The 13251-nt window shown below is 42.2% G+C and overlaps 1 protein-coding gene across 4 annotated transcripts in view; it reads left to right on the top strand.

Moving 5' to 3' along the window:
* The window catches only part of PIR (pirin), a 106732-nt gene that overhangs the window by 83679 nt on the left and 9802 nt on the right, over positions 1-13251 (top strand). For all 4 annotated transcript variants that reach the window (XM_036912928.2, XM_036912924.2, XM_036912927.2 and 1 more), the window contains one exon: positions 2824-2906. In XM_036912928.2, coding sequence (XP_036768823.2) covers positions 2824-2906 — 83 coding nt within the window. The remainder of the gene's footprint in view (positions 1-2823; positions 2907-13251) is intronic.

Genomic DNA, 13251 nt, shown 5'->3' with positions numbered 1-13251 from the left:
AGGTAAGAGGACTTCAAGTTGTACTTTTAAAATTGATGACATCAAAATTGATGATGAAAGTACCAGAAAGTGTGGAACAGAGAGTAAATGAGACAGCAGTTCTTGCAAAGAGAAGAAGAAGGACAAGGAAATCAGGCATATGGAGAAAAGTTGCACAGCAAGTAATCACGGACTGAAGATGCAGCTCTAACATTAAAATATATTTGAAAGTATTTTGCCCTTTTGTGACTGTTTAGGCAAACAAAAATATTTGCAATTCAATTGTTTTCAGTTAAATTTTCCTTAACTGCTTTGTTACGTTTAACATTCTTGGCAAAGCTTCTTAATGGAAACTATTTATTATCTGATTTGGTTCTATTTGTAAGTGAAAGTAGTCAGAAACAGTAAAATATATTTTCTTGAGACTTATTTTGGGTTTGGGAGATAACCAAATGGGTGAAATAGCATAGAAATGACACGAAGATAGAATCAGTGTTTGCTTTCTGTGATCCTGTTTTAAACATTTCCTAAAATAATACAGAAGCTAAAGGTGCACTTAGAATGATTCACCTGGAACCCTGACTCCAGTAGCTGTGAGAAAGGTCCGCCTTAGTGTGGAGCATTTCGGATGGCCTCCGCAAAATCAGCACTGATCTCTCCTAGATCAGCAAGAATGGGTAGAAATTGCATTCCATGTAAAGTTAGAACTAGAACTCTTAGGAAAACATGAACTCTTCGTTTCTAAATTCAGTTCCTCACAAAGCAAAGAACACTGAAGTCAGGCAAGCTACCCAGATAAGAGGTATAGAGAGATCCCAGCACAGCATTATTTTTGAGAGCTGTCTCTTGCCAGCTCACTGTACTAAAGGACAGTGAAGGAGCCTTATAAACTTTATAAACTGTTTTGGTCCATGTATCATGAAACAGCCTACACGATAACACCAGGGGCCAGGAGTAGACCATGCAGGTAATAGTGTTAGGTATGAATTAGTTGAAGACGTGGTTTGTTGCTCCCAGGGAATCTCAGAGCACATGTGACACAATGCTGCAGATGTATTACGCAACTCAAAATGAGATGATTCTTGAACTCCCAGACCTCTGTTTTATTGGCAAGTGCATACATGAGGCGAAAAGCAGTGGAGATCCACCTTCGCTTCCGTGACATGCATTGACCTGAACCGCTGCTGGAGAAAACACCTTTAGTGCTCTGCTGGGTGGCTGGGCCGGCTCACTGGAGCTGACCGTGCCCCTCTTCTTCCCTGACCTCACCTTGGTAGCTTGAAACTGGCCCCAGTGGGAGCATTACAGCACAGAAGTCGGCACGCGCTACAAATCAGGTTTCTTCTCCCCCTTCTTCCCCGAAAACCAGCTTTAAACATTAACTAGCACACCACTGCTGCCGGGACAAAAGTTCTTAATCTTTTTTGTGCCATGGATTCTTTAATATTTGCCAAGGTCTCCCTCTGAACCATTTTTTTTAATTCAGTGAAGTCATTAAAATTTACAGGACTAAGTTTATGATACAGTTATGACATGTGCTTCTCTAATGACCCTTGAAGTAACACGATCCAGCAGCCAACCCACCCTGAGTTCTAAGTAGAGATGAGCATAAACTGTATGTTGAGATATCTACAACACTGTGATGTGACATGAAAATAGGTGTGATTTCTACTGGAGACGAAGGCCTGCCCCATTCTCCACTTACTTTTCGGTTCCTAATAGGTCATCCGAGCTTCAGCCTTGCCCTTCCGATGTAATTCTGTGCCCTGCTCCCAGAATTATTTCACCAAGACACAGATCTGACCATTTCTCAGACACACCGTCTCTACAAAGGCCCTCCATTTTATATGGATAAGCATGGCCTTCAAGTCTTGCCTTGATCTGCAGCCAGTCTACATTTCCATCATTCTTCCCAGAAGAATGTTCCAGCAATGGTAGAAGGCTCACCATTTCCCTGGAGATGCCCTGCACATTCTCAGCACCTTGCCTTTGCAGTACATCCTCTTACCTAGAATGCCCTCCATCCTAGCTTTGCCTCTTGCAGGCCCATCTAATCCCGTGGAGTCCTGTTCAAGTCTTAACACCTCTACAACAAATTCCTAGGGTCCCTAGACCTGAGTAGCCTCTATAACCTCTGTTCTGTCATTGAACTTTGCTTACTACTTTATTGTTGCCCTTAAGACACAATTTCATTTGTATTATTTTCAATATAGAAGGGATGGAAACATATCTATCCTGAAGACTGCCCCACATATAGCATTTAGCACAGGGCCTTGTTCATAGTTCAGTAGCTCTCCAACTTACTTATTTTTCTGTTTAATTATTCTCTGATTATCTTATGAATACATATTTAGTTTCTCCCAATGAGATTGTGAACTGTTGTAGGCAAGGAACCTGCTTTGCATTTGTATTTTCTCATAGTATTGGGCAGTTGTAGATGTTCAATAAATACTTGTTGAAATGAACTGATGATGGCATTTATTGATTTTCCTAAGTATGAATAATTCTTCTGAGGTTTATAATTTACCCAGGAAAACACTCATTAGCATGTGATGCCAAGGACTTCGCTTACTAATTGAACTATTAGGTATGACATGAAAAGCGTAGGTGGAAACCCAGTGCAGGATTCACCTCCCTGCTCTTTAATAAACTGGAAACCAGCCAGTTTCAGACGTTAATGATTGCAAATAACATCAGCCTAGAGATTTAAGGCGATTCCTCCTATGGCTGTTATTTCTGAAGTTGAAATGAATATTACAGTGTTATGTAGTTAACTGAATTTGTAGCCATGTAATAAATATACTGTAATGTGTATTAAATTTAGTGGGTCGTCTTTTCTTGTAGGGCCTGATGATGCACAGCAAAAAATAGAACCTCATCATACAGCAGTGCTAGGGGAAGGCAACAGTGTCCAGGTGGAAAACAAGGTAAGTAGATAACAGCCTTCATTGTCCTAACTTGTACCATCTGCTGGTTTCCAGGTAAATGCCTAGATCTCCTGTGTAGCTGGAAATATTTCTCTATTTCTTGGGCAAAGAAACTGCCACAAGTGTGTTTATCAACCCCTTCATTCAATAACTTGGTATTTCTATTGGTTTATTTTTTATATATACTGATTCTTCATCTTCAGGAATCATCTAAAGTTCCTAATGTTTACCCCTTTGAAATACGAATCTGGAGGCAACACACGTCTTCCTTGTCTCTTAATTTTCTTTCTGTATACCATTGATTTATTTTTAGCATAAGTGAAAATGATCAGCCCTCTAGGAGTATCAATATCGATCTCCACATACACTCACATAGAGCCTTTTGAAAGTAACCCCTTCTCGAACTGAGAGGAGCATATGATGCATTTCATGGTCCTTTCGTGTTGAATCCCTGTTTTTTAAGGAAGGTTTCTGGTGTTTCAGGAGTCTTAGGACCTTTTTTTCCCAGGTTGCCAAGTTTCTTTCCTGTGTTGGTTTTATTCACATGGCTGATGCACTCACAACCCTGGGAGCCTGTGGTGCCCTTCTGACTGCTTTGTGTTCTCCGAATAAAGAGAATTGAGGAGACAATTATACAAAAGCTCCTGAAAAGATGAATTTTGGAAAGTAGAGATGGAAACTACTTGAGTGTGCAGGAGACTAGTGGAGAGGTGATCTGACTGACGTCTGGCCCTCTGACCTTGGCATTGTAGGATGCAGTGGATTTGAGGAATTGCTATATCTTAGCCCACTTTCCTGGCAGCAAACCCATTGCTGCTTTAATTATCTGCAATGCTGCCATGAAGTAAATAGAAGAAAAACCTCATGGGCACCAGAGAAAATGCACATCTCAGGGTCTGTATGCTCTATTATTAGGTTGAACTGTATGAAACTGCCACTTCTGACTTACAAAAATGGCCATTTCATCTATTTCAACGCAATGCAAGGAAGAGGCATGGAAGCTCCACATAGACCAGAACCTGCTGATAGCAGATTCATTTGCAATGTTATCTGGTTTAACTTGACAACCCCAGCTCTTCCTGTAATTGAGCAGAGGGCACATTGCAAATGATAAGGGTTTAGAAGCTGAAATGGAACATCAGAAAGAAGTGATGAGGGGAACCAGAGAGAGAGGAGGCAGCTGGGACAGGAGAGTCGACTGAAACTCTCCGTCCATTGGCAAGCAGTGCTTCTGGCTCCAGGGGTATCATTCCGTTATGCGAACTTCTGTAATTATTGCTGTGTATAAGCATAGCCTGAGCCATCAAGGCATTAGAAAGATTTCTATGAAAAACTTATTTTAAAAAAAATTAGTGTTTAAATGGGCGTATGTCATTTACATCCAGGAAGAGTAGAAAGTGCACCTTAGATACAACAGAAAAGAGACTGTGAATTGTGGATTTTGGCTTTGCCAGTTGTTGCTGTGTGACTTTGGGCATTTTTGTCAACCTCTCTGAGCTTCATTTTCTTTGCAAAATTGAAATAATGACACCAACTGCATGGGGTTGTTAGAATACATGAGATTATGTATGTCAAGAGTCTACTGCAGATCTAGCACAGGGGTTGGTAAATTATGTCCAACAGGCCAAATTCAAACCTGTTTTTGTAAATAAAGTTTTATGGGTCCACAGCCACACCCATTCATTTCTCTTTGTCTATGGCTCTTTCAGAGCACAATGGCAGGATTCAGTGTAACAGAGACTGGATGGCCCACAAAGATGAAAATATTAACTCTCTGGCCTTTACAAGGCAGAGTTTGCTAATCCCTGGTTTAGTACATAGTGGGTACCCAGTAATGATAGTGGAAGTTCACTGATCTACATACCAAATTTAACACATAGTCATGCCAGGTACCAGTTACCTAATGAAGATTCATAGCTTAGGCCCTAAGGTTTAGGGCACATAAGAGATACTGCAGCTGAACAAAGGCCCTGATGGACCCTGATTCACTGGGGCTCTAGGCCGGGGTTATCTTCACTTGGAACTAGACTTAGCCTGAGGACTAGATAGAGATGGAAGATAAGACTTCCTGATGCTCTCTTTAGTCCCATTTGCACTGAGTTGTGGTCAAGAATGAGGAGCTGATAACGCTCCCTGGCTTCCTTCTAGCACCTTTCTTCCCGCCCTCTCACTACCAGTTTCTGTGTCTTGCACCATCACTGTCTTCCTAGTTAACCAGTAGTTTAGGGCAGGACAGGAGGGCAAGGAAGGGGTGATGTAGAGCATATCTTTTTCTCTCCCCAGGTTTCTCTGCTTCATCTTAGCATTTGGCTCATCCTAGGCCAGCACATTTTAGGCTGCAGAGTTCTTGTCCTCTTCACTCAGAGAGTAGATTGTTTCTTGTGACCATTACTCTGAAGTCTTCATGGTAGGTAGCAACTGCAGGGGGCTTAGTTTGTGCTGGATTTGAGTCTTTAAGCCACACCCTGTGTCTTCTTGGAGGAAGCCCAAACCCCAAAAATGTCTTCTTAAAGAGGGTCTTAACTTCTCTATAGCATCTTACTATGCTGATAGTGACTGCAATAGAGGGGATGAGGACTTGATAATATGAGTGAATGTTGAAACCACAGTGTTGTTTATGTGAAACCACCATAAGATTGTATATCAATGATAGTTTAATTTTAAAAAAGGGGGAGGGTCTTAACTTTCAGAAAGAGTTCTTAGAGATTAGGACCAACCCCAGGCTATTCTGGACATTTAATCCTGGGCTGTACTGGCCACCCTGGAACAGCCTCTGTTTCAAGGGCTAAGGTTCCCTGTGCCGCATTGGCCCACTGTTGGTGCTCAGGTTGCCAGGATGGCTCAATGATCAGAAGCATGTGAGTTTGATACGAAAGGCTTGCTCCCACCTTTAGACTCCTGTTTATACTAGCATCTTGTTGAGAAGGTCTTAAGCCTCAAGGATTAGCAAACTCACTTGTAGTTTGTCCATGTAGACAGTCATTTCTCACTGGCTGCCATCAAAGTCATACTTGAGAGTGCTGATACTCTTTAGCTGGCACCATTCATGGGGGCTCTTTAAACTAACACAGATTAACATTTAATTACATTGAAAGAAATGAAAGAAATAAAACACCCGATCAAAGTTAGAGGCCACTTTTTTGCTTATGTATGTGTAAAAATTTATAACAAAATAAACAATAGTTTTAAATTGATAATGGTTGACTGTTTTATCTTTATTTTAAAAAATTTTTTATAAAGGTATGATTGATATACACTCTTATGAAGGTTTCACATGAAAAAATGTGGTTACTACATTTACCCATATTATTGAGTCCCCACCCATACCCCAATGCAGTCACTGTCCATCAGTGCAGCAAGATGCCACAGATTCACTATTTGCTTTCTCTGCGCTACACTGTTTTCCCCGTGACCCCCCCACACCATGTGTACTAAACATAATACTCCTCAATCCCCTTCTCCCTCCCTCCCCACCCACCCTCCCCCACCCCTCCCCTTTGGTAACCACTAGTCTCTTCTTGGAGTCTGTGAGTCTGCTGCTGTTTTGTTCCTTCAGTTTTGCTCTGTTGTTATACTGTTTTATCTTTAAATAGGCTGGAGAAGTATAAACATTGAAATCTAATAGGAACAGTTGCATACAGTTAAAGTCATGCTAAAGTTCAGTTTCTTTCTGGTAATTTTTTCACTATAATAAATGTTCTTGAGGGAAAGTATGCCCTTAATTCATTCTCAGAGTCCTACTGTCATCTTAAGCTATATATTCATAATCAAGCAAGCTTTGAGCACATACTTATTGTATAGAAAGTTATCAATACCTTAAATGAATCATAGGCTCTTCATCTGGGCTTTGATCATTTACTGATATCAGTGGAACTCAAGACATGTCTTGGTGATAATATGTATGGAATAACAAGGACAATTTGTGAAAGTAAATTATTAAGTAAACCCAGAAGGGCCTAACTCTCAACTAGGGACTCAGAGAAGGTGCACCAAAGTAAAAGCCATGGTCTGGGCCCGAGAAGATCATGAACTCTAGTTGGGGTAATTATATGTTAAGCAGCAAGTGGGCCTGTGTTACCTTTGCGTGGGGCCTTTTCATCCAACTCCAGAATGGCATCGACTTAGACCCACACAGGGACTGGTGTCTTAAACCCATCTTGCGTTCTCTTTGCTTTTGCATGATTTTCATCATTTGACAGAGTACATAAGGTCGCTGTAGACAAGGACTTTTCAAGATAACAGCAATTGGGATTTTCAGCCACATCAGCACTCTACTGAATATCCAGCAAAATTATCAGCTTTCACTGAAGAAGGCTAGTTAAAGGAAGGAAAAAAACACAAAGACCTAAGACAGCTGGTTTAGGTTAGAGGAGAAGGGGCCAGTCAGAGGTTAATTTTCTAGGAAAGTCATTAAAAGAGGCTTGGACCATCTTTCCAATTTCTGCAGTAGAAAACCAAGTTCCCGAACTCCCCAGTACCCAGCAGTTGAACCATTTTTCATTCCAGACCAAATGCAAGTGTCCTTTTATCCTACTGTCCCAAATATCAATGGAAAGTCATTTCATTTGAGTAATATCAAAAGGAGCAGAACTTAACATTTATTATCCCTGTAAAATGGGTAAAGTGTAGGACAGGTTGGCACCTTCTGAATTAAGAAACTAGGGTTCTGAGGAGGCAGCGCATCTGTGGCACAGGAGACAGGCACCCCCCTTCCCTCGTAAGCCCGGACCCTTCCTCCTCTGCCTCCTGACCCTAAAACTCAAGCGTGTCTCCCTGCCAACAAATGCCTCCAAGCACTATTTAGTGAAAGCTTATTTCAGATTAAATCATAAATGATGTAGTGCTAATGACCAGAACTATTTTTTCCTAAGATACTTTTCTTTCGTATGTCTATTGATTCTCTACTAAAATTTCGCCTCTCCAAAACCCGTAGAGAGAACATCATTTTTGATAACTGTGTGCCTTTCTTTTCAAGTTGAATTCTTAGTCATTTAAGCATAACATTAAAACAAATACCATTTCAGACAGAGACCTTCCCCTTTCCTGGGGCTTAGGTTATATTATGCACAGTTTAACTTATTCATAACTTTGAGTGATCAGCATGTTTCTTAATTATTAATTATTAAGATGTTATAGAGTCATTACTTGTCTTCTCTGTGCTATACTGCCTTCCTCGTGACCTACCCTTATTGTGATTGTGAATTATAGTGCCCCTTAATCCCTTCCTCCCTACCCACTCTCCCCCACCCCTCCCCTTTGGTAGCCACTAGACCCTTCTCAGTGTCTGTGAGTCTACTGCTATTTTGTTCCTTCAGTTTTGCTTTAAACACAGATATTTTTAGCCATGAAAAAATAATTACGGTATCCACCGGGTGTATGTACTAACTGACAGCCCTGGTACTGCTGGGAGTAAATGAAGACCTTGGCAGGAATCATTCAGTCCTGAATAACCTTTTAATTTTTTAAAGTTGGAGTTGTAAGGAGAAGTCAGTTTCAGTCCTGTAAAATATGAGAGTTTTTTTAACTACATGGATGATTAAATAATTAATTTTATCATCATCATTATTCATTATATCATGGTGATCAATTGTAATGTATATAAATATTGAACCACTGTTGTATACATGAAACTAATGTCTATTATGCTTCAATAAAAATAAAGTAAAAGCAGAACTCATAATAAAGAATCATTATTCATTTTTATTGAGTCCAATGATGCCATCGATGCTAGTAACACTAGAATGGTTTCTAATTAGAGCTTTGTATTAGTAGAAGCATGTAAATATGATACAGTACAGTATAATATCAGATACTTAGAACTAAGCTGTCTATACTTTGAAGGCTTTGTTTTAAAGTGCCTAATCAGTATGGCGTTACTTACTCTAAAAAAGATAAACCTAAGAGACACCTCAAAAGAAATACATAATGTTCAGTTATTCTTAGTAACAAACCTCCCTAAAAGCTAGTTACCGCGTTCGCCCCTTGTTGCGGTGACGACAGCGATACGTACACAGACCTGGTTCACTTCAGTTCTTTATTGTTGCTCGGAAGGCCGGGAGAAGGTGAGTGAGAAGAAGCAACAGCCGGGGGGAGCGAATGAGAAGAAGAATGAGAGGAGAGAGAGACAGAGATTGAGAGAGTGGGAAAGAGAGAGAGTGCTTCTTTCCTGCTTATGCCTTATATAAAGGAAGCTGGCCTATGGTGATCAAGCCTATAGGAGCAACTTCCTTATGCTAATGCCACCTAACCAGGCAGGGTGGCGCCCAGGAAGCGTGCGCCACCTTAGGGCATTGGTCAACTAGAGTGGAAGGGCGGTGTTCAGCCATAGTGGGACTCAGCCTCGGCCGTAGGCCGGCCCCTACATCTCCCCCTTTTTTGTTTTTTAGCACAATGAGGCTCGGGGACCATGCCTGTCTTAGGTTGTCAGGGAGGTGCAGCATCCTTACCCGTCATAAGGCAACAGACAGCTAAGGTCTGCGCCCTGTCTTAGGTTGGTATGCGTACCTCCTGATCTTACCCGTCTTTGACTACTGGTCCAACATATTGTGCTACACCCTAGGGGAGATGCCTTCTTCTATAGCTGCCATGGCCTGCACCAGAGCCATCCGCACTTTCCGATGTTGCCATTGCATGGAACAGAACACCCATGCCTGACCAGGCTTTGGTGGCATTTAGCACGGCTTCAGCAAACTGAGCTACAGCCAGCGCCTCTAACTTTTGGGGACTAACATTCAATATTTCTAGCCATAGCTGAGTGGTGAGCACATCAAACTCACTGGACCAATTGGTGGATAACATCTAGCCTAATTTCCTGGACAGATTGGCAGCTTTAGAGAGGTTATGAAAGGAATGCCAGTAACACATAGAGCTGTCAAAAGGCAGATATGGGAGATTAAGTGTACTATAGGTAGAGAAAAAGGCAGGAAAGGTATGTGCAGTTTCAGTCACTGGGAGTGGAATAGGCCAAGCCTTCACCAGAACCCATAGTTCTCTGTGTTCCGCTATCGCCTGCTGAAGAATCAGTAGCAGGATGAGCATCAGTGGCATCGGCATCTCGCACTTCCGGTTCTGGTCTTGCCACTCTCCGTGTCAGGCGTTCAGGCACCCAGATGGGATTGTTTCGGTCCTGTGGGAAAACACAAACAGAGCCTCGGCTCCAGATTAACACTGGATCCGGGCCTTTCCATGATCCTTCCAATACATCCTTCCACATAACTGCGGGCATGTCTTTAGGCCTGGAACGGCGATTATGCCGCTCTGCTGCACTGTGGCCATCTTTGTCCAATGTTAAAAAATTTAAAATGAACAATATGATGTTAAGTTTGTCTCTGGGGGATCTGAAGTCTGCCCCTATTCCCCCTTTTTGTTTATAGAGAACATTTTTAAGGGTCAGGTTGGCGCGCTCTACCACGCCTTGCCCTTGAGGGTTATAGGGAATGCCCGTGGTGTGGGTGATATCCATTGTTTTTAAAAAGCTGAGGAGCGATTGGGATGTATATGCTGGCCCATTGTCAGTTTTTAAATGTTTGGGCTTTCCCCAGGCCGAAAATGCCTGGAGGCAGTGAGATATGACATCTCTAGATTTTTCTCCTGTATGGCAAGAGGCAAAAATGATGCCTGAGCAGGTGTCTACAGACACATGGACATATTTCATCTTACCGAATTCTGGAATATGGGTAACATCCATTTGCCAAATGTGATTGGGGAGTAGCCCCTTTGGATTAACTCCTTCTGAGATGGAGGGTAGGAGTGTGACACACCATTTGCAACTGACTACTATGGCTCTTGCTTGGTCTCTAGTAATATTATATTTTAGGCGAAGGGTATGTGCATTGACATGGAATTGTTTGTGAAATTGAGCAGCTTGTTCTACAGGGTCAAATAGAGCTAAGATGTTAAACTCACGGGTCAGGGCATCGGCACGTCTGTTTCCCTCAGCAATGGGTCCTGGGAGGGAAGTGTGGGCTCTTACATGTCCAATAAAGAAAGGTTCTGATCGAGTCCATATTAGTTGTTGTAGCTTTCTAAAAATGTTGGCAACGGGGGAAGACTGGCTAATATAACTTACATTCTCTAAGATGGACACAGCAGTCACTACATACTGACTATCTGCTAAAAGGTTAAAAGGTTCCTGTGAGAAAAGCGTAAAGGCTTGTGCTACAGCCAACAGCTCTGTTTGTTGGGCTGAAGTGGTTGGAAAACTGAATGTCCAAGATTGGTCACCAGTGACCACAGTCCCAATGCCATTCTTTGACCCATCAGTGAACACCACCTTGGCTTTGGGTATGGGATTACATCTTGTGTTTTTAGGAAAGATGACGGGATTAGAGAGGCAGAACTGTAGCCAAGGATGTTTTGGGTAGTGGTTGTCAAAGGAAGCATTGGTGATGGTGTAAGCAACAGCCCATGCATCACAGCATGCAGTAAGACATTCAATCTGCTCAGCAGTATAAGGCGTTATTATCATGTTTGGGGGAATCCCAAATGTTTTTATAGCTGTCCTGATTCCCTTGATGATCAAATCAGCTATACTCTGAGGATACCATCTTAATGTTTTTCCTGGAGAGTGGGCCAGATATACCCAGAGAATTGGCCCTTCCTGCCAAAGTACCCCTGTTGGGCTATTATTACTGGGTATCACTATAAGGAATAGCAATTTGCCATAGTCTATTCTATCTACCTGGGCAAGCTGCAAGCGGGATTGGACTAGGCTCAAGGCTTCCTTGGCTTGCTTACTGAGAGAGCGCGGAGATGATAAATCAGAATCGCCCTTCAGTGTCTCATATAATGGACTGAGCTCTTCATCTGTAAGCTTTAGGAATGGCCTTACCCAATTTATATCTCCAAGTAGTTTTTGAAAATCATTAAGGGTTTTTAATTGATCTGTTCTTATGGTTATTTTTAATGGCCTAGCAATAGTATCTTCCAATTTAATTCCTAAATACTGTTTGGTGCAAGTTGCCTGTATTTTCTCTGGTGCTGGTTCCAGGCCCCATATCTTAAAGTGTGCTTGCAAGAAGCAGAGGGCTTCTTCTACTTTACTGTTCTTTTCATGACATAAGAGAATATCATCCATATAATGATAGATAATTACATCAGGGAACTTTTTTCTAACTTCTGCCAGGGCCTCATGCACATACAACTGGCACATAGTAGGGCTATTTGCCATGCCTTGTGGCAACACTTTCCACTCATACCGCTCATCTGGGCAATCGTGGTTGATGGCTGGTACAGTGAAGGCAAACTTTTTACAGTCCTCAGAATGAAGAGGGATGGAAAAGAAACAATCTTTGATATCTATTACAATTGATTTCCAATCTTTTGGCAGGGCCATAGGCAATGGTAAACCTAATTGCACTGATCCCATGAGAATCATCTGATTATTTACAGCTCTTAAATCATGCAGCAATCTCCATTTTCCTGACTTCTTTCTTATGACAAATATGGGTGTATTCCATGGGGAAGTAGAACTTTGAAGATGCCCTGCGGCAATTTGCTCTTGCACTAATGTGTGGGCTGCTTCTTTTTTCTCTCTGGTAAGGGGCCACTGAGGAACCCACACGGGCTCCTCTGATCGCCATTGTATTTTTAATTGCTGTCTTCCCTCAATGGCCCCGAGGGAAAACCCAGTCCTGGGCCTCCAACCCTACTGGGTACCACTCCTGAAAGTGGGATAGGTGTCTCTCTGCCAGTCAGGTTTTTTCCTATGCCTCCGGCTCCTGTATAGCCCTGCTTCCTCATAATGGACTTTGCCTGATTACTATAGAAGGTTTCTGTTGTTAGTTTAAGATTCATCTGGGTTAGTATGTCTCTTCCCCAGAGAGACACCGGTATGTTCAGCACATAAGGTTGAATTACTCCCTCATGTCCCTCCGGGTCCTTCCAGGGGAGTGTGGCAGCACTACATAATGGGGCTTGGGCTATGCCTAGCCCTCTTAAAGTCTGAGCAGCTCGGTTTAAAGGCCAATCTTTTGGCCACTCATCTTCCCTTATAATGCTGCGATCTGCTCCTGTGTCTAATAGTCCTAAGAAGTTCCTATCTCTAATCTTTAGGACAAGCATAGGCCTGTCTCCCAGCTCTAATGTGAGACAGGTCAGAGGGGCCCCAGATGATCCAAATCCTGATTGACCTCTTTTCATGTTGTTATTCCCATATTGTCTATGCTTACTAGGAAGCATAAGAATTTGAGCAATGCGGTCTCCAGAATTAATGGCTGTAACGCCTCTTGGGGAGGAGACCATAATCTTTACTACTCCCTCATAATCTGGGTCAATAACTCCTGGGTGTACTATTAATCCTGCTTTAGTTGTGGAACTCCGGCCCAATAGAAGTCCCACTGTCTCT

Source organism: Manis pentadactyla, chromosome X, assembly GCF_030020395.1.
Source record: "Manis pentadactyla isolate mManPen7 chromosome X, mManPen7.hap1, whole genome shotgun sequence".
Taxonomy (NCBI): Eukaryota; Metazoa; Chordata; class Mammalia; order Pholidota; family Manidae; genus Manis; species Manis pentadactyla.
The sequence above is the reverse complement of the archived record's forward strand: the minus strand, read 5'-3'. Positions and strand labels throughout refer to the sequence as shown.